General features: G+C 39.8%; 1 protein-coding gene across 1 annotated transcript; it reads left to right on the forward strand.

Annotated features, from left to right (window-relative positions):
- The first annotated feature begins 14293 nt into the window (after positions 1-14293).
- Positions 14294-24317, forward strand: LOC144366316 (serpin B9-like). The gene is made up of 6 exons (XM_078020446.1): positions 14294-14623; positions 16216-16393; positions 18411-19242; positions 20629-20771; positions 21737-21892; positions 22608-24317. The coding sequence occupies exons 4-6, from the start codon at positions 20652-20654 to the stop codon at positions 22902-22904; spliced, it is 573 nt and encodes a 190-aa protein (XP_077876572.1). The 5' UTR covers positions 14294-14623; positions 16216-16393; positions 18411-19242; positions 20629-20651; the 3' UTR covers positions 22905-24317.
- Positions 24318-27695: the final 3378 nt, after the last annotated feature.

Genomic DNA, 27695 nt, shown 5'->3' on the forward strand with positions numbered 1-27695 from the left:
TTGACAAAATACAGCACTCTTTTATGTTTGAAGCATGAGAAAAACTGGGGATAACAGGAACATATCTGAATATCATAAAGGCTATCTATGCTAAGCCCCAGGCCAACATCATTCTAAATGGAGAAAAATTGGAGGCATTCCCTCTAAAAACTGGAACAAGACAGGGATGCCCTCTTTTATCACTTCAATTTAACATAATTCTTGAAACACTGGCCAGAGCAATTAGGCAGACAAAAGAAATTAAGTCTATATACATAGGGAAAAAAACTCAAATTGGCACTATTTGCTGATGATATAATACTATATCTGGAAGACCTTAAAAGTTCCACCAGAAAACTTGTAGAACTAGTGAATGAATTCAGCAAAGTAGCAGGTATAAAAATCATTACCTATAAATCAAAGGAATTTTTGTATATCAGTGACAAATCCTCAGAAAGGGAAATGAGAAAAACTACCCCATTATCAATAGCCTCAAAAAAAAAAAACACCTTGGGAATCAACTTAACAAAAGAGGTAAAAGATCTTTATAATGAAAATTACAGAACTCTAAAGAAAGAAATTGACCTTAGAAGATGAAAAGATCCACCTTGCTCTTGGACAGACAAAATTAATATTATCAAAATTACCATACTTCCAAAAGCACTATACAGATTTAATGCAATTCTGATCAAAATCCCAATGACATTCTTCATAGATATAGAAAAAAAATCATGAAATTCATCTGGAAAAATAAGAGACCCAGAATAGCTAAAGCAATTCTTATCAGGAGGAGAGAAGCAGGCGGCATCACTATACAGGACCTTAAACTATACTACAGAGCAATAGCATGGTATTGACACCATAACAGACTTGTAGACCAATGGTACAGAATATACACAGAGACTAACACAAAATATTACAATACCTTATATTAGACAAAGGTGCCAAGAACATGCATTGAAGAAAAGTTAGCCTCTTCAGCAAATGGTGCTTGTAAAACTGGAAATCCATATGCAACAAAATAAAATTAAACTGGTATCTCTTACCATGCACAAAACTTTACTCAAAATGGATCATGGACCTAGAAATACAACCAGAGACCCAATGTCTAATAGAAGAAAAAAGTAGGCCATAATCTTCATCATGAGGGGTCAGGCTTCAAATTCCTTAATAAAACTCCTATGGCACAAGAATTAAAATGAAGAATCAATAAATGTGATAGACTCAAACTAAAAAGTTTCTTCTCAGCAAAAGAAACAATCTGTGAGGTGAATAGAGAGCCTACATCTTGGGAGCAAATCTTTACCCCTCACACATCATATAGAACATTAATCTCTAGGGTATATAAAGAACTCAAAAAGCTAAACACCAAAACAAACAAAACAAAACAAAAAGCCCAAATAACCCAATCAATAAATGGGCCAATGACCTGAACAGACACTCCTCGGAAGATGATGTACAATCAATCAACAAATACATGAAAAAATGTTCATCATCACTAGTTAGAGAAATGCAAATCAAAACCACTCCAAGATTTCATTTCACTCCAGTCAGAATGGCAGCTATTAAGAATACGAACAACAATAAATGTTGGTGAGGATGTGGGGAAAAAGGTACACTCCTACACTGCTGGTGGGACTGCAAATTGGTGCAGCCAATATAGGAAGCAGTATGGAGATTTCTTGGAAAATTGGGAATGGAACCACCATTTGACCCAGCTGTCCCTCTCCTTGGTCTATATCCAAAGGACTTAAAAACAGAAGACTACAGGGACATAGCCATATCAATGTATATAGCAGCACAATTCACAATAGCTAAACTGTGGAACCAACCTAGGTGTCCTTTAGTAGATGAATGGATAAAAAATGTGTCATATATACACAATGGAATATTACTGAGCAATAAAAGAGAATAAAATCATGGCATTTGCAGGTAAATGGATTGAGTTAGAGAAGATAATGCTAAGTGAAGTTAGCTATTCCCCAAAAAACAAATGCCAAATGTTTCTTTGATATAAGGAGACTGTTTCATAGCGGGATAGGGAGCAGGAGCATGGGAGGAATAGACAAACTCTAGATGGGGCAGAGGGGTTGGAGGGGAAGGGAGGGGGCATGGGCTTATTAATGATGGTGGAATGTGATGATCATTATTATCAAAAGTACAGGTATGAAGACAATTTGGTATGAATATAATATGTATACAACCAGAGATATGAAAAATTGTGCTCTATATGTGTAATAAGAATTGTAATGCATTCTGCTATTGTATATAAATTTTAAAAAAATTAAAAAGACAAGCAGAGACTCTTATCAGTTGCTTTTTCTGAACCATGGTGAATAAGCATGACATGATGTCTTGGAGATACAAACATTATGGTTTCAATGTGCTGAGTTAAGTACAAAAGTTAAAAACTCCATCTAAGGGTTTGTATTTATGACAATATCCACTGCAAGATCCACCAAGTTGGAGATGGTGAAAGACTTCTAAGTCACTGGAGGAAAGCAGATTGTCATGAAGCAGAAACTTGACACCAGGATGGAGAAGAATACAAGCAGCAAAGGAGAGGGGGCTGGGTAGGAGCTGATGTTACCTGCTGTGGGTAAGAGCAGTGTCAGGTCTAAGGCCCTTGGTCAGGCCCAGTTCTAACACTGTACAGCTAACTGGCAAAATTTCAGCAGCAGACAAAATTGAATACCTCCAGTCCAGGGACACAGAAGAAGTTTTTGAAAAGTACTAGAAGAGATATTATGATTACATCTGTTGAGAGCCACAGCCGATTAGGAATGGCCCCTGGCAGTTTGCCAGAAGTAATAGTTGAGAGGCGAGCCATTAAGATGATGATAATTAAGTTAAACTGTGTATAATTGCTGTGACTGGATGATCCTGGATTGAAACAGGCTGTGTATTTAATTGTATATAGACCCCTGCTGTGCACCTCCTGTGCCTTTTACTTTGGAGTTCTTGCTGGGATTCCTGGGAAGTTCACATTGGTTGGTGAAGTTCTGGTGGAAGGAGTTCTGGTTGGTGTATGGTGTGTCCCTGAGATGGCCACGTGGGTGGCTTTCGGGGGAGTTCGGAAATAAAGTTTGTTCCTGCTTGAGTGGCTCATGATTTGAGCCCAGCCAGACTATGGCATACATCCTCCTGGCACCTGGAATCCATGGAACAGGTAATGATTTAGGTAGGTGAAGTTATATTCTTTTTAACCTGGATATCAAATGGTACTTCCCCCCCCACACCAAAAAAAATTAGAGGATCCCCAGGAATTTTCTGCCTCAAGAGGACACAAGGCATAAGGATTCCAAGAAGAAATAGGCTACCTCTATTTTTTATAGTCTCATTTATTAGCAGAAATAGGGATGTTCCTAGTGGTGCAAAAGTATCTAAAATGGTTTAAATATCAAACCATCATTGATCTTGAGGACCAAGCTTAGAACTTGTCACACTCTGAAAGAGCAACAGGTAAGTTTTAGCCCCACATGGAGGGTGTTTTCAGTGTGTGGAATGGATCAGCCCTGAGAGACACTCTGTAGCTGACTAATCAAGTCTAGGCTTCTCAAGTCTGATGAAGGGTGCTTAAGTGAGAGACAGGAAAGAAGCAGTAGGAGAAGTCAGGTTCACATGTGAAAGTTGGAGGAATGAAGTCCAAACTGACGTTAGAAGAGGAGGGTCAAGGGCAAGACTTGAAGAAGATCTGGCCATTGATTTTCTCACAGAGATGACAGTCAGCTGTCATTTTAAAATTACAGGCAAGTGACAATTTATTCTAATGTAAAGTATTAAAAGGGAAATCTGGCCTATGAGTTTCTTTAACCCTTGTATTAGCCACTCTGTTCCTGGGGATATCCTTAGGGCTTATCCTGTAACAGTTGCATTAATCTTCTAGTTTTGGATTGATAAGAATGTCAACCTTAAGTATGTCTGTGAGACAGAGACTGTGGGACCCATCTTTTCCCAACTCATGCACTTAGGATGCCCCTCCTAGAGTGTGTGTCACATTTCCTGCCACCTTTACATGTTAAGGGGACTACTTATTATATGTTTCCTATATGAGCTCCCTTAATTGGACTTGAAATTACTAGATTTGATAGATTAACTGTAGATTCTTTCTCAGGATTGAGCAGTTCTGCAGACTGAAAATACCCTTCTTCTGGGTTCAAACCTCATTTATTTCTTTTTCAGAGAAAGACCTATTTGAACCATGGCCCCTGAGATTAATAATGGCCTGATGTGTGAACCATTTTGATGCCTCTGCACCAGTTGTACTTAGTACCATGTCTTACTCCAACTTCTATTGCTAATAACACAAAAACAAAGACTGTTTGCTATGAAAAAAAGGCATTTATTTTGGGTCACATTTCTGATAGAGGTCAAGTGTTCTTATCTGGTTAGGAACTGCTTGCTGATAGAGTCCAAGTGCAATGCAAAATATCACAGAAATATCCTCAATATATATGATCCATTAATTTTTGGCCAACTTGCAATTGTAATTCAGGGGAGAAAGAATGGTCTTTTCCTCATATGCAAATACAAAATATACATAATTACAAAATCTAATAATAATATTTCTCATATTTGATATAAAAATACAATGAGAAAACAAAAAGTTCTGATAATTGCAATTCAGTAAAAATATAAAAGAAGGAACTTGAAACACCAATTCCTGCCTCACTTACGAGCACTTACTCTCCTTCTCCCTTTGAGTGTGTATCCTGTTCTATTGTTTGCTTCCTTTGAATAAATCTTGCTTTCCTAAATCAATTTTTACTTGTTTGTCTTTTGATGGATCCTGAAATTTCTTTCTGTATTGTAAGTCAAGAACCTGTCTGAGCTGAGTTGAGGTCCCCTTCTCTCTGCTGGGGATATCCTTAGGGCTTCTCTTGTGACAGTTGCATTCTTTCTGAAAGTATGTGAGTGGGTGATTTAAAGAAGGTTGGACAAAGTGATTGCATAGAAGGAATGTTTTGAGTGTAATAAATATACTCATTATATTGATGGTGGTGAGGGTTTTAATGGAGAATACAATGTTGAAATTTGTGAAATTAGACATTTAATTGTTTATCATGTCAATTATATTTAATAAAAATTTAAGAACATGTTTTAAAAATTAGAGAAGAAAATGAATTAAAAACTTTGTTACAAGCCTTATGGTTCTGTGGATTTATTTTCTGCCAAATCTACTTGGCTGACTTCTCTAAATGCTTGAAGTGTGTGTCCCCTAAAATGAATGTGGTCTAAGGGGGAACATAATCTAGCTTGGTACATTTTGAGTGAGAGCTGAATTATGAATGGCTTGTTTAACAGGTTGTGAACTGAGTCCAAAGTAAGAGCCAGGAGCAGACATTGTGCAGCACAGTTCAGAAAAAATAATTCAGGCCACTGTTTGTAGGGTAATTGGTAGTGTCCATAGGAGTGAAAAGTGGCAAAACATTTTGGAGACCAACTTGGGAGAAGCTTCAAAATGAACCCAACTTTTACCTCCACAACACCATTTTATGAAAGGATATGAGAAAATAGTTAGGATATTCATTATGGTCTAGCACCTAATACAAATCATTGTAATAATCCAAGCTGTCAGTAAGTAATTTATAGATGATGAAAAATAAGGAGGAATAGAGAGGAAAGTGGGACGAGCCATAAGGAGAGCTAGGAGGTCCACTGCTGTCTTTTGTCCTTCCTGCTGCCTGTGCCAGAGACCTCAAACATGTGCCAACTATTTGTTAAAACAATGTGTTCCTAGGAAGTTCCAGGTGTGCAGAGACATGATTCACCCAAGGGTATCCAGAAGGCATGTGAGAAACTGGCACTAATGTGGGCATCCAGATAAAACCCCTGAGAATAAAGAGGACCCAGAGAGCAAATTCCAACAAGTGGCTGAGAACATGAGGAATTTTTCAGATGCTAAAAATGGGACATGTATGTCAAATGTGGCAAAGAAGGACATGATGGAAATCATTTTCATAGTCCATTTGAATTTGAATTTATAGTCTTGAATCCAGATGATGACTTCAGGCAATATTTTGGTGGAAGAGACCCATTTTTGTTATATTTGTTTGAAGGCCAGTTGAAAATTTTGAGGAGAACAAAAAGGCTGCCTTGGAAAACAGAGGCCATGTTGTGGCTGTTTTTTTTTTCTCTGCTTTCAGGAGATTAACACTGTTTGTACATGGGTTTTCTGAATATGATACAACCGATATTTCAATTGGCTCTCTAGGTCAGGTGGGGCCTCATTCATTTACTTCTGTGCCACTTGGAGGCATGGGATGGGCAACTTCAACTTCATATAAATTCCTGCAAAACTAATAAATTACATAAAAATCACCACAAAGAAATTTGTCAAGAATGGCGAAGAAAAAGTAGAAGTTAAAGAAGACGGCCACACTTCCTAAAGAGCAATGAGAAGGAGTAGCTGCTATGCTAGGATAACAGGTAGTTCATCCTATGCACAAACAGAAATGTGAACTTATCCCCAGCACCATGTGAGAATTAACAGGAACACTTTTTGGAAGATGTTTTTGAGAAGCTGAGGCAGTCTCAGAGTCCCCCTCTTCAAACCCCAACTCTTACAATTGTGCCAGAAAGATTTCAGACATGTCTCTCAGAGTAACAGTTATGAGTTGATTAGAAGGGACAGAAAAAGGGAAAAGAAGACACTCTGTCTTGTGAAGGGGGTCCTCTCAGAAAAGAGGATGGCACTCTTCTTCTGCCCTATAGCTGTAATTGGGGGTATCCCAGGGAAGTTTATAGGAAGTCCCACCCAGGTCCACCTCTTGAATTTTCTCTGAAAACAGGATGACATTAGATTTTAAAGTCCCCCACCATTACAATTCTAGGTCACTTTGGTCCAGAAGTCATGGTTAGGGGAAAAGATCCTTATACCCCTGAGTTTTGCAAACTGGACTTTATAAGGATCACAAATATTCCTCTTCAGGGAACCTTTATTGGCATTTCTGGCCTGTATTTCTCCTACAGATAACAGATAGTACTCTGAGGAATGTAAAGTATTCTGACAATTTAGGCAATGCAAAACTGGAACCAAATTGCTTTTTTAAAAATAAAGCACTTGGAAGTTGGCACATAATAGAATTATTCCCTTAACCTCATGTTCCCACTGCTAACATCTCTCTGTTCCCTATCAATTCAAACAAACTTTAGTTTTAGTGTAATTATACCTAAAGTATTTATTAGCATCTCAGCAGAGACCCTGCTGCTCCATAAATCCCTGATAAACTCCTGAGATGCCCACATTAATGTGCATAGCCTGGGAAGTGTGGTATGTAGGTGTGATCAGAGCCACCATAGATACACAAATACTCCAAATGGGCAAAGCCTTTGTTATAGTTAAAGCAATATCCCAGGGTTTCATAAACTGACTTCCAGACCACTCATGTATACTTGATTCAAGCCTTTATTGAAGCTCACTGGTGGTGACTGACCAGAACATAAAGCTGTTCCCCTGATCAGCCCTGAAAAATTATAAAGGCACCCCTTTTAAGCTGAAAACCACAAAAGGGACATTTGGAGCTTTAACCAATGCAAGGGAGCCAAGTTGCAGAAGCTGGAGATTGCAATCAGGTGGTGGGAAGCTTAACCAATTATAATTAGCCCAGTTACCCCAATTACAGAAACACAGGCCCATTACCCTAGTTACAGAAACAATGCCCCACTAGGTAGTTCCATGTTCTTAAGGGTTTCTATAGCAAAAGAAAAAAACAAAACAACTTGCCCTAGTCATGACCTTTCTATTTGACATGATTATTTTACAAAATGGAGTTTCTAAACAAAATGGAGTCACTTTGGCTTGACTATCACAACTTCTTAGCTTTATAATTCACATAATGCTCAGTACAGACATTCACAAAGTACCTGCTGCATAAATTTGAACCTCTAAAATTTAAATTCAGGCAAGGTATTCAGAAGGGACAAGGACTTATAAATAGGAGTCATCCCTCTACATGGAGAAGAGACCCCACCATGGTATTTGCCAAGTGGAGAAAAGGAAAGGTGGCCAGCAGCAAATTTTGTCCTGTTCTGCTTCCCCTAGACACTCTGGCAACTGTGAAAACAGTCCACATTCCAATATAGTCAGCCCTGGTTTCCCCAAAGTGCCAGTCATTCTTAAATATTAAAGACAAACTCTGAGTCTATATTTGTTTCTTTACCCTGAAAAGGTAAAATTGTACATTATTAGTCATCTTTTCTGGACTTTTCCAGACTGAAATTCTCAATTCTTAGAATCCAGACAACACCACATCCCCTGCCACGCACACTGATTACCCACCTCTAGGCTCCTATACAAGTGTATGGTGAGGTCTAACACAGTGTATAGATTCTTTTTTTCTTATGAACACACCAATATTCTCTGCAAATTCTTGTGCCTCCCCATACCCTGTAATCTTATGGGAAAGTGTAAAAGAGCAGTAAAAATGATGGATACTAGCATAGATTTTTTAAAAAGAACTATTTGCCCTAAACTTGTTTCAGATGTTTACATTTAATTTCAAAAAAATCAAAACCCACTTAGTTATATTTATATTATATTCATGTAATATATATACCGCCATATACAAAATGTACAGTGATACAATACACATTACTGTAAGGGAAGAACTAGTTTGGAGAGCAGAGACAAAGGTCACAGATCAAATTTCTGCCTGTTGAAGAGGAAGAGTTCAGCATTCCTCTGAAGAGGAATGGAGCCATGCTTCTGGGGAGAGAACACAAGAAACGGAGAGTTTTTATGTCAATGCTTTCATATCCCTGTTTGCCACCACATACCAGGCCAACTGCCTGCTGTGAGGCTGTCTTCAAGTACTCTGAGATCTATGTTCATTCCATTCATATACAAGGAAGAAAGAGAGAGAGGAGGCTTCCACTTGCATCTTCCCCTTCCCTCCCCTCATCACCTGGGCCTTCACACATACAGCATTACAGGGACAGCTTCCCAGACATTAACTCTGTCCCCAACCTCTCCTAATTTTCATAAGTAGCTATGGCAGATCTCATACTTGGCTTATGGCAAAAGCCTTGGCTCACAGGAGAAACCAGATAAATCAGAAAGCCCCTACTTTAGTGTCCTGTGCAGTAGAAAAATTCAGGCTAAATCCCAGACCTACCAAATGATAACCTGCATTTTCACAAAAACCCAGAAGAATCCTGGATAAGTTTCCTAGGGTTGCCACAACAAAGCAGCACAGACTAGGTGCTGGTTTAGGTAACAAAATTTTCTGAAAGTTCTAGAGACTGGAAGTCTGAGATCAAGGTGTTGGCAGGGTTCTTTCTAAAAGCTGTGAGGAAAGATCTGTTCCATGGTTCTCCCCTAGGCATGTAGCCTTCCTGCTGTGTCTTCCCTTTCTACTGGTCTATGTCCAAGTTTTCTCTTCTTAAAAAGACAGCAGTTATACTGGATGAGAATCCATCCTGCTGACCTCATTTAAACTTAATCACCTCTCTAAAGACCTTATGGACAAATACAGTCACTTCCTGAGGTACTATAAACTAGGACTTCAATATATGAATGCTAGGGGACAGAATTAAGTCCACAGGGATTCAAATGTACATTAATGTTTGGGAAACAGATTTGCTCAACCTCTATCTTCTTTTCCAATACTCATGTTCATTAATTATTGGGCTCCAAACTAGCCTTTTGCTTCAGAATAAAGAATAATGTTCTGATATATTTGGAGTCAAGTCCTCTGAGATATACTCTCATAGGCCTCATCAATATTTGTTCTGACCAACAATTCCACTATGAGACACTCTACATACAGAGGCTCTCTGAAGACAAATGGTATTCAACCATTACTATAGTTCGAGCATTCCCTCTCTGAAATCTGAGATTCTCCAAATTTCAAAACTTTTAAAGCATCAACATGGTACCACAAATATGATGATTCAATGTATATAAATACTGTTTCATTCACAAAATTATTAGAAAATATCATATTAAATTGCCTTTAAGCTGTGTGCATAAGATATTCATGAAACAATTGATTTTCATTTTTAGACTTGTGTCCCATCCACAAGACAATTCATTATACATAAGAAAGTATTCTAAAATCAGAAAAAATATCTGAAATTCTTAAGACTTCTGAATGCAAGAATTTCAGATAAGGAATATTCAACATGTAATAATTCTAATTTGGAAAATTTTCCAATGCTTTTAGGTGGATAGACTTGAGCCCACCTGGAAACCACACAGGGACCTATTGCTCGGGGCTTATAATGGCAATATGGGTCATTGGGATTTTTATAGGGACACAAAATAACCATACTCAGTTTTTCCCCACATGGGACAGCTCCATGACCTAGTGTGCACATGTCTACATGTCCCACTTTAAATTCAACTTAAGAATTATCTGTATTGTATGTTTCTCCTGAAAACATGCAATTAAAATCGAACTACTGAAAAATGAGCTGTTTGCCAACAAGTGTACTTTTATTTGTGGTTTGGATATGAAATGTCCCCCAAAGGCACAGGTGTCTAAGTTTTGCTCCCCATCCTTGCAAAATTGGAGTTTTGACAAGTGATGGAAACTTTTCTTTCCTTTTCTTTATATTATTTTATTTTTATTTAATGTGTCTCCATGTTCTCCAGGTTGGCCTTGAACTTCTAGATATAAGTGATTATCGTGCCTCAGCCTCCAAAGAGCTAGGACTATGGGCTCATGCCACCACACCTAGCTTCAGGTGGTAGAACATTTAAGAGCTGTGGCCTGGTTGGAGAAAGTTAGGTCACTGGGGTCATGCCCTCCAAGGGGTTAGTGGAAATCTATTTCCTTTCTTGTTGTTTTCCACTATCATGAAGTTAATCACTTTCCTTCTCCATGTATTTCAGCAAAGTACCTAGTGAGAGTCAGAGTGTGGCCTTCTCCCCCCAGGCCCTCTGTGGTCCTCTGCCTCTACTTCCTCAGGCCTGAACTGGCTGGCTCATGGCTTGAAGGACCCTCAAGCCTTCCCCATCTGGATGACTTGATGGTGGTGAAGACCTATGGGACCTAGCACCCTGGACTGCCAGTCTACTGCCTCAATCCTGCATTTCCCAACCTAAGCCACTGCTGAGAGCTTGGAGCCTGTGAATGGTGTCAAGTGTGGTGTGGTTTGGCATGGCATGCTGTGGTGTTGCATGATGTGGTGTTGTGTGACATGTTACATACTAGAAAAATATTTTTTCCCTGGGAAAATTTAGAACTTACCCAGAGATAAGGAAGTAACCAGAACTCATGTAGTAAAAAATGTGGTATTAAAAACTCAATAGTAAAATAAATCCTAACCCAACTTAAAACTAGGATAAAACATTTGAATGGGCATTTCTTTGAGAAAGATATATAATAGACCAATAAGCACATGAAAAGAAGCACAACATCATAACATATCAATGAAATACAATTCAAAGCTGCTGTGAAATATCTCCCCATGTGCACTAGAATAGTAACAAGCAGACAATAGACATAGAGAAACTAAACTCTCATTGCTAGTGGGCATTTAAATTCATGCAGTAACTTTGCAAATTAGTTTGGTAGTTCTACACAAAATTAAATTCAGAGTTATCATATCAACAAGAAATTTCACACTTAGGTCTCTATTCAAGGTGAATTCAAGAAAATATGTCTACACAAAAATTTTTCACAAATGTTCATATCAGCATTGTTCTTAACAGACAGATGATGGAATCAAGCCAACTAAATGCCTACTAATTGACGAAATTTAAAAATGAACATATATACACCCAATATTATTATAAGTATTTTTCCAACACAAAAAGAGATAAATGCCCATACCTTGAACCAAGAAGAATGATTCTTGAAAACATCAGGTTAGTAAAAGAAGGCAATTACAAAATACCTCATATTGTATGATTCCTTATGTGAAATGCTCTCAATAGGCAAATACATAGAGAAAAAATGGATTAGTGGTTGCCAGAAGTTGGGAGAGGGAGGTGGGATTGGAGAATAATTATAAATGAGTATTCCATTTGTTTTTGAAGTGATGTAAATGTTCTGGACTCAGACATTGGAGACAGTTGTACAGCTCTGTGAATATCCTGAATTGTAGGATTTAAAGGGGTGATTATTGTTAAACCCTAATTTTGAGATTGAGTTATCTCTGATATACATGGGTTTATCAAGCTGTGCATGCTAGCCTGGTCCTAGGGCAAATTCCCTAAGTCACTAGTAGCACTACCAGGTAGCAGCTGAAAAAATGTCCACAGGATCTAAAGATATTTTGTCATAAAAATCCAGGGATCAGGAGGTGCAGATTACTTTCATTAAATCTACAATGGATAGAGAGAAGAGGGATATGACCTGGGATAGGAAGAGAGTCAGTAGAGACATGTTTCTGTAGCCTCTTTGTTGGTTGAGTCGATAAGTAGAATAAAATTTTGTCTCAATGGCTGATCTTAAAATATGACAAAAAATATGCTACAGTTATTTTTTCTTTGTTGTGTTAGCTTGAAACTATCAGTTAAACTCTTTTCTTTCCTTCATTCTGCTAATAACAGAATTTATAATGTCTCAAATTCCTTCTCTTTTCAATATCACGGTATGCATATTCATCTTTTAACAAGCATTATTTATCTGTTTATTTTCATGTTTAATCATTGATTTATTTTGTATACAGAGATTAAAGCCAGGGATACCTAACCATTGAACCAGATCCCCAGATACTTTTATTTTTGATTGAGACAGGGTCTTGCTAATTTGCTTAGTCTGGGTTTGAACTCTGGACCTCCTAACTCTGCCTCCCTAGCCGATGGGATTACAAGTATGTGCCAAAGAATAAAGGTGTTATTAAAAAAAATGGTATGGCACATAGGGCACAAAGTTTATGGAAGCCCTCATTCTTGGGGTCATGTAAATGGAGGATTGGCACCTAAGAAAATGGCCTGTTAAATATTTTGCCTCACCTCAGGCACTCAGGAGAGAAAACTAATTTTCATTAATTTGAAAACAGACAGGTATCAGCTGATGGACAAACTTCTAGGAAATTCTCCCTGCTTCAGAGGAAGAGACATTTGATCTGTTTCTTTCTTCTGACAACATGTCAACCTGAAGTATTTCCAATTGCTTGAAGCTGGTACAAAGAGGGATGGGAAAGAGTGTGGACCTTGGATGACATGAACTACTAAACCAATGTGCTCCAGGTGGTCCCTGCCTCTGAACCTGCTGATGAACACACTTGAGGTCCGAGCCATTTTGATTCAGTCTCTGTTTCTGTCACATTGCCAATGAGGAGTAGGACTGATTATATACCAGTTCCACAGCCTAAGCACCAAAAGTTGAAAAATAGATCAGCTGCTCAGATTCAGGACACTGTGTTCTCTATGAGGGTGCTGCACTGGTAATAATCAGTGGTGTAGAAATTGGAAAACAAAGTTTTTATTTTTATTTTTCTGGTGCTGGGGATTAAGCCATGGTCTTGTGCATATGAGGCAAACATATTACAGCTAAGTTATATACACAGCCCTTAGAAACAACATTTTTTAAAAATTATTTTTAGTTAATTATGAGCTCATAGTAATTATGCAAAAAAGTGTTTAATTGTAGCAATTTCATACATGCATGTAAAGTACTTTAACTGAATCCACCCTACCTGTAACACACTATCCCTCGCCCCTTGTACTTTTTCTCACCCTTATCTTCCCTATTAGTCCATCTTCTACTTTCATGTCATTTTATATTATTCTCTAGATTCTACATATGAAAGAAAACATGAGATACTTGTTTTGCTTAATATGATATTTTACAGTTGCATCCATTTTCCTACAAATTACATTTACTTCCTTTTTATGGCTAAATTAAAATCTACTGTACATACATACTTACCAAAATTTTTTTATGAATTTATCTGTTAATGGGCACCTAGGCTGATTCCTTAACTTGGCTTTTGTGAACTCTGCTGGGTCAAACATGGGTATGCAGCTATCTCTGTACTATGCTGACTTTGATTCCTTCATATGTACACAGAGAAGAGTGGTATAACTGAATCATGTGGTAGGTAGCACTACCTTTAGTTCCTGAAGAAACTTCTTACCATTTTCCATAGTGGTGGGGCTAATTTACGTTTCCACTAACAGCATATAGGGGAAGGGACACATTCCATTTAGCTGAATCTCTCATTTGTGTCAGGCAGGAGCCTCAGAATATAGACCTATACGACTTTCCTCCCCTAAAATCTCAGCCTGTCACTCTGTCTTTGCTTTCTGTCAGTAGAAAAGCCCAGAGTTCTAGGTTTTATGTCCTTCCCCAGTCCTCCCTGTGTTTTTCCCAGGGGACTTTGCAGCCTGCCTTTGGTTGTCAGTTTCAGAGTGCTTTCACTTTCAGAATCCTCTCGAAAACATGCTGTGCCCAACTCCACCTCAGTGTCTCCCTTGGTGTTCCAGTGCAAACCAGTGTGTGACAGAGGCCAGGCTAGGGGAGAAAGAGCAAGGGGATTAGTGACCTGACCCAGGTCACACTGGATTTCTTCCCTGGGGCAGTGAATGCTGATTGGAAGACAGGCCTGATAAAGGTCTCTGGGAGTGCAGAGGCCCCAGAGTGGACCTGAGAGAGGCACAGCTGTAGATCCTGGTCCTGTGATTCAGAAGTCAGCACCAGGCTAGCAGCACTGAGACCTGAGGGAGAGACTGTGTGGAAGGTGGAAGGTGAGTACTTCTCTGTGCAGGGGCTGAAATGACAGTGGACCAAGGGAGGCAAGTTTTAGAAACCCCAGGCCACCACTAGGAGAAGAGACGCCAGAGACTGAGATGAGAAAAGACAAGTCAATGATTTGCTGTGTTTAGAGAAAGAGCTTCTTGGGAGATCATGGGGGTCAATGGTGCAGCAGGACCTTGCTTAGGGCAAGTCCCAGAGAAGGGCAGCATGATTTCATGAAGACAAAGATGCTGCACAGCCTCCTGGCTTTTCTGCTTGCCTCTTGCCTGCCCATAGCCCTGACCCTCACCCTGGTGGGTGTTCATGCTCCAACACCACTCCCACCTACTTGCCTTATTTCCTCATGTCTCCTCTCTCCTCAGGGAGTCACAGAGTAACTTCTGCCTTACCTTTCACTGTGCTTTTAAAATCTCCAGTATCCAGTTCACAACCAGTGCACCCTTTATTTATCTGAGGTTTGCCCCTAATTGATGGAGCTCTTGCTGTTTCCTGAGCATACTTGCAGGTGCTTAGAATCAGGATTCCAGGTACCTTTCCTGCAGACAGAGGCCAGTCTTGTGGGTCCAACAATAGATGAGACAAGGAATTACAATTAGCAGTGATGAGTCAGGGTGAGGAGGATGGAGCTCTAGACTAGGACATCAGAGGCCTCCTGGTGCTGAGCCTATAAGAGGGCAATGAGTGATTGGAGCCTGGTGACAGGGATGGAGTAGGAAGCCTTTTATGTTGGATATCAGTGTTTTCCAAAGATCAGAGGTGATTGGGGGGATCAGGGTGGGTAGAAGTGGAGACTGTGACAGAGGAGGACTGCAGCAAGGGATGGGGCCAGGCAGGTGGGATGCCATTTACAAAACACATTTTGAGCTTATCCCTAGGGCCCCTAGAGATTTAAGGTTGGGGTCATAGGATCCAGACAGCACTTCCCTTTCAGTATTCTGTGTGTCTATCCATCTGGGTACCTGATTAGGGGAGTCCATTTTCTGAGGCTCCCTAGCCTACTTGATTTGCATTTTAGTGAGCAGGGGCTGATGGTACTGGGGATCTCTGGGTCAGGGAGCTCAGAGGCTCTGGAGAGGAGCCAGGTGGTTCAGACGAGGCACAGGATCACAGGGGCTGGAGAAGTGGAGTGGGGAAGAATGATTTGGGAGGGGGCTAAATGCATGCTTGGACATAGGATTGGGGGATCTTTGAAAAATGGGAAGTTGTCAGGGAGGTTTCCCAAGGTCTAGGGCTAGCCACCCGTGAGGGAGGGTCTCATGCATAGAGCTGCCCCATGGTGTTTACACTCCACTGTCTCTGGCTTCAAGCAGCCACCTCCTTGCTCTGGCTTTGACTACTCACTCTTCTTTCTTTGACCTGTCAACTTCTGTTCTCCTCTGCCTGCTTTTCTGCTCTTCCTTTCCTTGACAGTTTGATGTTCTACAGAGACCAGCCCCTTCCTCACATGTCTAATCTGTTCCCATGGCTTTCGCCGGTACTCAGAAATTTTCTGAATTCACAAGAAAAATGAAAGCCAAGCAGAGACCACACACAGTATCCTCAGCCCCATTTCATTGTGTTTCTCTGTCTTCTTTGCCCCCAGACCCTGCATCATAAATTCTCTTTCAAAAGCAAATGGCACCTTTGCCATCCAGGTTTTGAAGACGCTGTGTCAAGACAGACCTTCACAAAATGTGTTTTTTTCTCCCCTGAGCATCTCCTCTGCCTTGGCCATGGTGCTCCTGGGGGCAAAGGGGAACACCAAAGACCAGATGGTTCAGGTAAGCTTTCCTGTCAATGAGAAGGAGAGACTTGTCTGCAAGGTTGTCTTTTATCCCCTCCTTCAGTTTTTCCAGAACTGTTGAGGAAGGAGGGGTGAGCCTGGACCATTTCAGGGAGGGAGCACAGAATGAAGGGAAGGAAAGAGGTAAGGAGTTTCCTCCAGTGAGTTGTTGTGGTTGGTTGCTCGCAGGGGTCACTGTGTAATCTCTTTTTCATTTATAACTTTTCTTGAGTTCATCAAGAAGTTCCTTAAAATTGTGGCCTTGGAACATTTGTTCACTTATGGGAATCAGTTCTTTGCTCCTCCCCCAGATGAGGGGTGTTTGGGCAGTGATGGTAAACTGGTCCTACAGTACTTCAAGTCTCAGGCCTGGGCATGAGCCACAGAGGAAAAACAACTTGCTACTCAAAATGGTGTTTCACAGAGGAAATAGCTCAAAGAACTTCTATTGCTTGTTGTGACAAGAGACTTAACAGATATGAGCTACTCAGCATGTGTCCACTGTGACTCATGTTTATGCATAAGAAAACATCTGTAGAGTGAATAGACTAACAAAAATATGATTGTGTTAATACAGAAATATTTACAAAAGATTGTCATTACATTATGCCTGTTGCTCCTGCCTGTTACTACTGTTGTTTAGGATCTGCCTCCAAGGTTGAAAAGACTGAAATTACATAAACCTTCATTACCAATTTCCAAATTGGTTACTTGTAGAATTGTCATTCTGACAATTTCTTTCATGGTAAAAATTAATTTACTAAAAGTTTTTATTTGGAGTTTTAAATTATTCAGGAAATTTCAGTTTGTGTGGGATATAAGAAGTTTATATATGTTCTGTCGAATATAATTGTCAAACCAAGTCACATTAACCTCTTACCTGAATACCTCATATAGTCCAGTAGAGGGCATTCCAGCTGATACAACAGGTTTGGCAATTTGGTTGTATATCTTTGCTAGGCGACAGAAGTTTTCTTCATATTTTCTGGCTAATATCTAACAAAGAAAGCTGGTATGTTGACCACTGGAAGACTGAGAAAATAAATCTCATTTAAATTTAATTATGTTGGGAAATGGAAGTAATTTTACAAATTCTAGAAAAATTAGTTTTATAGCTTTTTTCAGTACTAATATTTAAGGTTGAATCCCAAAGTTATGCTGCTCTGTCATTTATTTATACAATGTCAAAAGCTAGTGGTGAGTAAATCTAAAGAAAAAAATAGACAACATGTTAGTTATTTGATTATTACATAGGAGAGTTATTTCTTAAGAAATTGTTTTTAATAATTAGTAGGTTAATTTCCATGTTGTTGGTATTTTATTTGTAGTGTTGTTGATTTTTAGTTTCCTACATTGAGGTCATTAAATATAAACTGTGATTTCTGTATTTCAGAGTCAAATGAAACTCTTCTTCTGATGCAATATGACACCTTTATTGAAATATAAAGTATCATATAGTATACATATATTATCTCTCTCTAGGATACTGTTTAAGAACTAATTTATTCTTATTAATGATATTACTCATTTTATACTTTTATTTCCTTTTAAATGTTATCATGATGATTGCATTCCTGTCCAAATTTTTTTTTATTTTTAGTTTTTTGAACTGTATCTTTTTTGTAAATAAAGAGATGCAAGTTATTTCAGTATTTTGAACTACATAATTTTGTACATAAATAAAGGTAAGTTATTCTCTATTTCTGACACATTTATGGTGTCTGTGGGATGCAGGAATTAAGAATAGTCCCTTTTCTGAACATCTCATGCCCCTTTCATTTTGTTCTATTGCTCATCTATAAACTATGCAGAGAGCTCTGTGCAGGTGCAAAACTTGTATCTTTTACTCAGCAGTTCCCGGCCCCTGTCTCCACCTATCCCAACAGTGTCACTTCTAAGTTAGAATCAACTTCCTCTCAAAGGGTCAATTCATGCAGTATTTGAGAAGAATTGCTTGAAAATTCTTGTGGAGATCAAGATCAAAACTGAGAGGATTTTCTTGCTTTCCTTCACAGGCAATGTCTTTAAATACAGGAAATGTCTTTAAATACAGAGGAAGACATCCATAAGGGCTTCCAGATGCTTCTCACCCAAGTGAACAAGCCTGGCTCACAACAGCCAACAGGCTCTTTGGAGAGAAGACCTGTGATTTCCTTTCAGCAAGTTGAGTCAGCAGAGCAATAAAAGTTGTATTTAAAATACCTGGAAATATACAACCCAAAAGAGAGACCCTAGAGACCAGGCAGGATGGCACACTTGGGAGGCTTAGATGGGAGAATCTTGGGCAACCTAGTGACACCCTCGTCTTGAAAACAAAATGAAAAACTGCCTTGGGACATAGCTCACTGGTACAGCATTTGCTTACTATGCTCAAGGTCCTGAGCTCAATCCCCAGTACTGCAAAAACTTGCCAAAAAAAAAAAAAAAGAACAATATTCTTGAGAACTTGAGAAACTCACAGTAAACTTTTTTTAATAAAGAATCCAATTGTACATTCATAACTTGTATTATTTCAATTTTGGCAATATCTAAAATTTCATTTATTTTCTCTGGTTTTTCCAAGCTCAGAAAATATCTCCTTACAAACAAAAATGTTTCATGATCAAGTAGCTTAATATTTGATCATGTTTTAAATTTTTAGAATAGCCTAAAGCTAGCATTCATAATGCTTTGAAGCTCACTGTCATTTTATTGAGCAACCTGACCATTTGAACTATTCCTCTCCAAAGACATTTAAGGAGTCCTGTCTTCAGTTCTACCATGTGGAGCTGGAGCTGCTGTCCTTTGCTGAAGCTACAGAGAAGTCCAGGGAGCACATAAATACTTGGGTCTCAAAAGAGACAAAAGGTCAGAATTATAAGTTATTTCCCTCTCCTCACACCCTACCTCTGTTCTCCTCTCCTCTCTCCTCTACCTCTCCTCCTCACTGCTAATGTCACTGGTGTTGCAGAACCATCAGAGCAAGGTTGCCTGGCTGAGCCTCTTGGTGCCTGTGAACCTTAGTGGCTCACAGAAGATCTGATCAGTGCTCAGGTTTTCAAAACCAGAGAATTAATGCTGTCTGTTTTCCTAGTACCAGAGTCACTGATGCAAGTGTTAACAGAAACTTGTGAGTCAGATTTCCCATATAATACTTTACATGTCACTGGCCTTTATTGTTCTCACAGCAGGTGACTCTTATCTATGAAAACAGATCAATGGCCAGATCTTCCCAAGTCATGCCCTTGGCCCTCCTCTTCCTGGGATCAGTTCGGACTTTATTCCTCCCACTTTTAAGGTGAATTCTCCTACTTCTTCTTTCCTATCTCTTACTTAAGCACACTTCATTAGATTTGAGAAGCCTAGACTTGATTAGTCAACTACAGAATTTCTTTCAGGGCTGATCCATTCCACAGATTGAAAACACCCTGCTTGTGAGGTTAAAACATACTAATTTCTTTTTAGAGTGTGACAGGTTCTAACCTTTGTCCTCTAGATCAATAATGCTTTGATGTTTGAACCATCCAGGCACTTATACACCACTAGGAATGTCTCTATTTCTGCCAACAAATGAGTTAGTAAAAACTAGAGGTAGTACTTTTCACTATTTCTTCTTGGAATCTTTTCTTCTTGTGCCCTCTAGAGGCAGCAAATTAGCAGGGATGCTCTTAGTTCCTTGGAACTATACCACTTGATATACAGGGAAAGAAGGACATACCTTCACCTACACAAATCATTACCTGTTCCAGGGATTCCAGGTGCCAGGAGGGTGATATCATATTATTTCTTCTGTAGTTTCCAGAAACACCTCCCATGTCCCTGCTTTGGAGCTATTCAATTCTGTGTGCCTCAGGAATGTTGCAGGTAGCTGTACAATGTTAGAACTGGGCCTGACCACAGAGCCTTAGACTTGACACTGCTCTTACCCACACACAACAGGTAATGTCAGCTTCTACCCAGCCCCTCTCTTCTTTGCTGCTTGTCTTCTTCTCCAACGTGGTGTCAAGTTTCTGCTTTGTCCCAATCTGCTTTCCTCCAGTGACATAGAAATCTTTCAATATCTTCAACTTGGTGGCTCTTCCAGTGCCTGTGGTCATGAATACCACTCATAGCTGGGATTTTTGACTTTTATACACATCATCCAAACTCAGCACATTTGAAAGCAGAATGTTTGAATCTCCAAGACATTGTGTCATGCTTATTCACTAAAGATTCAAAAAAAGTAACTGACAGAGTTTGTGCTTTTCTTAAAAGGAAAAATTCCAGAGTTGCTACCAATGGGCTCAATTAATGAGCAGGTCAGGATGATTCTTGTCAATGCCATCTACTTCCAAGGAACATGGTACAAGCTATTTGACAAATCAAGCACAAAAGAAATGCCTTTCAAAGTAAACCAGGTAGGGTGAGACATCAAAAATTATGCTAATCTGATGAAGAAATTGCATAGAAAATTTAACTTTGTAAAGGCATAAATGGTTAATAATAATTTCAAACTTATTATCTCTCTTAATGAATTTTAATCTCAGTCAAAAATGATTTGAAAAATAATACTTGGTATCTATTATGGTTTCTAGCCTATTACGACTCTAACTGCCTCTGAAGAAGTATCCTACATGTATTGGCTTAACCTTATTCTGGACACAAACATCTTCTTATAGACAATAGTTGCTATTATATATATCAGAGACATGAGACAGAGTACAAAGAGGAAATATGAAAACACATGTCTTAAATCAGGATTTTTGTTTTGTTTTTACATTTTTGTGCAATGAGGGATCAACCTCAGAGCTTGTGCATGTTAAGCAAGTGGTGTACCATGAAGCTACACCCCAGATTTTCCATCTATTATTCTTTAAATTAAAATAATCTCATATTTAGTTACTGGAGTTCTGGCTTTGAGGTACAGTACTTGCCTATCATGTGCAATGCTCTGGGTTTGATCTTCAGCACCACATAAAAATAAATAAAATAAAATAACTAGTTATTGTGTCCAACTACAACTAAAATATTTTAAAAAATAATCTCACACTTGAATTGTTGTTATTTATAATTTATCATTATTGGTTCAGCATCTGCAACTTCTTATTATTAAAAATGACTGCAAAGGTCCTGGGCAACTGTGAGCTATAAGTTTAAGTAAAACAGATATTAGAATACTTTGCTTGATTCTGTAAACCCTAAAGATGCAATGTAATGCAATAAGGAAGCTTGTATGCATTAAGCTCCTCCCCTTATTTATAAGGCATGTTTCAGATAACTATTTATTAATTTCTAGCAGTGCTGGACCACAGAAGAGTTGAGAGTTTTGTTTCTCCTTTTAATACTGTTTTAAATGCTGTGCTCATGTGATCAATCCTCTCAGGAGGAGGAAAGGTCAGTGCAGATGATGTGGAAAGAAGCCAATTTTAACTATGTCTACATCCGTGAGGCCCAGACACAGGTGTTGGAGCTGCCTTATGCTGGCAAGACGCTGAGCATGATCATCCTGCTCCCAGATGAGGACATGGACCTCAGGGTGGTGAGTTGGGAGGGGCTGCACTCCTTTAAACTCACAATTTCTGTGAGAAGAAGTGGGTACACCCTGTGCCTTTCTTTCACAGTATCTCCAACCCATGAGCCCAAATGGCCCAGCCCTGTCTGCCTTGCTTCCTTGTGATATGATCCCTATAGCAAGAGAGTTAACCATCCTCTCAATGGTGGCAGTGCACTGTGATGACCTGAATGGTCACTGGGAGCAGAGCAGCTCCCATGGGCTTTCCCTCTCTTCAGCTCCCTAATGTGAAGATGAGTTTCCACAAACAGTGCCTCATTCCACCATAGGCAGTTGTCCCTCTCCTGGAGAGGCCCACACTGAGAGCCCTTCCTTTGCCCAGTGTCTTTGGCTTGTCAGCAATGGTTTATTGTATGAAAACTAAACCTCATTCAAAGCAACAACAACAAAAAAAAAAAAAACACAAGAAAAGCCCCCTTGACTTGGCATAGATGCTTTTCACAAATAAACATGGCTTGCTAGTGGATGAATAAGGAGGGACAGCCACAGTCTTCATGCAGGGAAATATATATGAGATAGCATGTGGGGTGTTAGAAAAGCCAGATCCCTCACAAGTTTCTGGGCAGCTGAAGGCACTTCCAGTCCTGTGTGGACAGTCAATAAGGAATATTCATGGAAATGTCTGTGTGTCTGTCGATACCCACCATAGTCTGAATATGAACCTGTGATTCTGGTCTTTCAGGTGGAAAATAACCTGACTTTTGAGAAATTCATAGCCTGGACCAAGGCAGCCTCTTTGCAGAATATTGAAGTGGAAGTTCTCCTTCCGAGGTTTAAACTGCAGGGGGATTATGACATGGAGTCTGTGCTTCAGCGTTTGGGAATGGTCGATGCCTTTCAACAGGGCCAGGCTGACTTCTCTGCCATGTCATCTGAGACAGACCTGTGTCTGTCCAAGGTTGTGCACAAGAGTGTTGTGGAGGTGAATGAAGAAGGGACTGAGGCTTCGGCAGCCACCAACATAGATATAGTGGGTTAGTGTGATTCATGTTCACCAACATTCTGTGCTGACCACCCCTTCCTTTTCTTCATCAGGCATCATGAATCCAACACTGTTCTGTTCTGTGGTAGGTTCTCATCTCCCCAAGGGTTGCACTTCCTCTCCATGGAGATTTTCCCTTTTTCCATGTCCCCAAATTTTCACTACAGTTCATAAGGATGGGCCTTTAGGTGAACACCAAGTAGAAAAATGAGGGCAAGGTCCTAAGCCTTCTGAACAACTTGCCAGTGTGATCTCCTGATACACCACACTCAGCTGTCCCCATACTGCCCACTCATTTGTACCATAGAACCAGGGTCATGGCCAATAGACTGTCCTGATTCCCTGTTGTATTATGTGTGCAGTACAGATTGCATAGGATAGCTTGCAAACTTTCCCCAGATGGCCCCTAACACATTTCCCACTCATTCCACATGGAATTCCTTTTACTTATCTTGTGCTTTCCTGGTACTTCAAGGAAGTGTCTCAATGGTAGAGCACTTGTCTAGCAAGTTAGGGTTAGACTCTCATCACCACATATAAATTAAAATAAATAAAATAAAGATATTGTGTCCATCTACATCCAAAAAAAAAAAACTTTAATGAACATTTTGTCTACCTTTGGCATTCACCAATCACCATTGCATTGCAATATATGCTAGGAACACAAGGGAACAGAATCATGGTCCTTTGGCACCTGCTCTTTATTATGTATTCCCAATTTATACAGTGTCTATGACAAACAGATTGCACAGTTGAAGAGCTTTGAACTACCACATACCCCCATTGCAGCTAGGATACCTTGCCTGGTAGTATTGCATTTCTCAACCTCCAACCCAAACAATGACATGCCATTTAGTGCTTAAAGTTCCATTAATGTCATCTTCTTCAGGACATTTTCCCATTCTCCATAATCAGAGGTACATCTTTAAACTTTCACAAAAACTGCCCATGATAGTTGTATTGCTTATTTATTAATCATTTTTGTTCTTAGTCTTTGGACTAGGCCTTAAAGTCTCCAAGATTTGTGATTATATTCTACATGCTATAGTGTGGTATTAAATAATTTGATCCTATATGACCTCTGTAGTAATTTTTTAGTTGTTGAACATCAACAACTTTGTTGTTCCTTTTAGATATTTTTATCCCAATGACATCCACATTTTCACAGTTCAGAGCCATCTAATACATGGTGCAAAGGTGTTGTGCAACCACAAGTTTTACTGTGTGCCCAAAGGTTTTCATTGCCTCCAAAAGAAATCTGTATCCACTAAGCAGTTAATCCTTATCCCTTTCTCCCTCTAGTCACTAGCAACCATGATTCTGCTTTTTGTGTCCATGGATTTTCCTGTTCTGCATATTCCGTATAGACTGAATCATAAAATATATTACGTTGTGTGTCTGGCTTCTTCACTTAGTGTGATGTGTTCTAGGTTGAGTCTTTTTGTGGCATCAGTATTTTATTACTTTTTATGATTGAATAATATTCCAGTACCTAAATATGACACAATTGTTTTATTCACTCATCCATTGATGGACTTTGGATTTCTATCCCCTTGTGGTTTTTTTTTTAATAGTTCTGCTATGAAATTGCATGTTTGTGAATTTGCTTGAATACCTATCTACACTATTCTGTGTATATACAGATTTAGGAATAGAATTGTTGTTCATAAGATAATTCTATTTAACTTTTGAAGAACCACCAAGCACAGTGCCTAACCCATGTCACGTTCCTACCAGCAATGTATGAGATTCCAATTTCTCTGCATATCCTCATGCACACTTGTTATTTCTTTTTTCTTTATTTAAAAATCATGAACACACTAAAGGTGATTCTTTCCATAGTGATCAATTCTCTGCCTTATCCCTGCTCCAGAGCCCTGGAGCTGGTCAACCATGGATGAAGACTCTGCAACTGTGAGCCAAAAGGAAATCTCCTTCTCCTGGTCATTCTGGTCAGATGATTTGGCCACAGCGATGAAGAGCTGACTAACACAAAGGTGCACAGCTGATTGCAGAAAGCCCACAATAAGTGGTCCAGCTACATTCCTACTAAGGGGACCAACCTCTCGTGATCAGACTTGATAGTTTTCCATTGCTTTTAGGATAAAGATTAATCTCTTTTTGGAGAGCTAACCAGATAGTTCCTGATTTAACCTTTTCTCCTCTCCCCATTTGCCATTTCTCAATATCAATCCTTCTTTCCAACCTTATAGAATTTTTTGCAGTTTCCAACTATTCCATGCTCTGCCTTTACTCTGGGGCTGAACAGTTGTGACCAATGATAGTTAGCTTCCCATTATTGTGACAAAGTACTTGTGATAATCAACATGAAAGGAGGAATCCTTTATCGTGGGTCACACTTTCAGAGGTTTCAGGCTTGGTTGGCCTCTTTGGTTGTTCTTGGGCCTGTTTCAGGACAGTTCATCATGGTGGCAGTAAGTGATGGAGCAAAGATGCTCACTCACTGTGGCCTGTAAAGCAAAGGAGGAGGTGACTGGTGTCCTGAATATTCCCTTCCAAGACACACCACCCATGGCTTAACTTCCTCCACTAGGCCCTACCTCCAAAAGTTCCTCCATCTCTCAGGATCTCCACAGGCTGATGAATGCACCTTCAACCTATGGAACTTGGGGATCATCCCAGATCCAAACTACAGTGCCATCTTCTCCTTAGGAAACCCTTCCTTTCCACTAGTCCTCTCCCACCTCCTCGCTGCCCCACCCCCTCACTGGCTAAGCTTCACTGGTCCTTTCCAGAGTTAAAGACTCCCCCTGTGTGCTTAATTATTTTGCAGAAGAAGTATTTAGTGCAAGGGGAGTGGAGGCAGGGGGGTATTGTTGAGAGCAGCTTTATCCTATTATACACGCAGGTTGTCTACAAAGGGCACTAAATCGTCCCAACAGGTAGTGGGCATTTCCCAGTGGCCAAATAGGGTGTGTTTCTCTGGTTCTCTGTGGTAGAGATGAAAGTGGCTGAGGTTGGCTAATGGTTCTATCTGCCTTCCTCAGGGGCTTCTCTCACCCTTCAGTGTGAATAAGGCCTTTGTCTTGTTGGACAATGTGGTCTCCAGGAGCCAGCACCTAGCGGTCACCAAGGGCCCTCGTTGGCTCATTTCTGATGCCTAACAAGTGGCCAAGTTCTTAGATATCCACATATCTTCATGGGCCCTGAAAGCCATGGCCAGCCTTTGTGCAATGAGCACCATCCAGGCCACACATGGTGCCTCCCAAAGGTGCCACGTCCTCAGAGTCCTCAGTGTTGTCCTCAGCTGGGATGGGCAAGATTGGGCTAGGAGACTGGCAACCCACAGGGTCCTGGGTCCAACCTGTCACTGCCACCATCAAGTTATGGGGGGAGTGAGAGGGGAGTCTCACCCATCCTTCAGGGCCTTGGCCAGCCTCAGTTTCAATCTCCCTTCCTTGTCCCTGCCCTGCTCACCCATCATGGCTGACTAGCTACCTAACACCCTAGTCCCTGGGCTTGTCTTTTCCTTTCACTGTTCTAGGCTACTGGCTCCTAAACCAGTAAAATCATCCTCCCCCTTTACTGACACCTCTTTCTTCTCTTGCTCCCCAAGCTCCATCTATGTCCCTTTCATTAAGGATCTTTCTTCCCTCACCCCTGAGGGAACCAGCTGGGGAGACCCCGTTCACCTTTATCTTCTGGTCTCTGTCTTAACTGCAGCTTCTGGTAAGTGGTGGTTCATGTCCATTTACTTTCTTCAGAGCCTCTCTTCCTGTGCACTCTTCTGAGTCCAACCCTGACTCCCTCTTGCCCTTGGCCATGGTCTTCTAAGAACATTTTCTTTCATCCCCCATCCCCCCTCATAATATGAGCAGCTGGTTCTCAGATTCTAGGTCTCTCTTTACCCTTTTCTGATAAATCAAAGGCAGACAGAAGAACGTCTGGGCATTTGTGGGAACACAGCCTACACTAAGTACTTGGGCAGAAGAAATTCTGTTTGGGGGGACTCTCAAGAGAAGAGCCTTTGATTTACAGGGCCACATCCTACCATATGACCTGTCACAGTCTTTGAGATACTGGGATATCTTGTCTGTCCCTGATGTGATCTAGAAGTACATTCTGCCTAAATGTCTTGTTTTTTTTTAAATTTGTTTGATTGTTTTCATTTGTTTTATAACATCACAACATTGTTGATTAGGAAATTTTTTACAATACAACAAAAAATACAGACATGCAATATATGGATGCCACTAAACGCAGCATGATGACTTTCTTCCCTCTTTAACAGACCATAATGCCCACTGCTAATAAAACAAAGACAATGCATATAGGCAGAAACAAATCAGTCATTAGCTTCACAATTTGTCTAGAAATGATCTATATATGCATTTTACTGTTGCTGCTTATGATAAAATATAAAAAGGGAGTTAAAGGAAATTTCCCTTTTTGGTTCCTATTATATAAAAGATGCTATATCCTATTGTAGCAGGGCCACTATATGAAAAATAAGTAAATTAAATGTTATTACAAAAATGAAAGAGTTCTGAGATTCTGGTTAAAGAGGGCACTAAACAAAAAAATACTAATGTAAAGATTCCAAAACCAAAAGAGAGGTTGTTATTAAAAAGCTCTAGGTGCATTGTAAGCATATAGCATTTTATTCCCATGTGTTTTTTCAAACAATGGAGATGTCAGAAATTAGGGTCAACTGTGTTAGACTAAATTACATTAGGTATAGGCTGCATTGAATGGTACTGTATTATCAGTATCACAGAGAAGCACAGTTTGCATCAGTTTATCTTCCATGAAAACCTTCCAGAGTCC

Source organism: Ictidomys tridecemlineatus, chromosome 8 (genome assembly GCF_052094955.1).
Source record: "Ictidomys tridecemlineatus isolate mIctTri1 chromosome 8, mIctTri1.hap1, whole genome shotgun sequence".
Lineage (NCBI taxonomy): Eukaryota > Metazoa > Chordata > Mammalia > Rodentia > Sciuridae > Ictidomys > Ictidomys tridecemlineatus.

Coding starts and splice junctions, on each gene's coding strand:
- LOC144366316 (XM_078020446.1), top strand. CDS start 20,652: ATGGGCTCAATTAATGAGCAGGTCAGGATGATTCTTGTCAATGCCATC. Junction 20,772..21,736: donor TGCCTTTCAAAGTAAACCAG/GTAGGGTGAGAC, acceptor CAATCCTCTCAG/GAGGAGGAAAGGTCAGTGCA. Junction 21,893..22,607: donor AGGACATGGACCTCAGGGTG/GTGAGTTGGGAG, acceptor CTGGTCTTTCAG/GTGGAAAATAACCTGACTTT.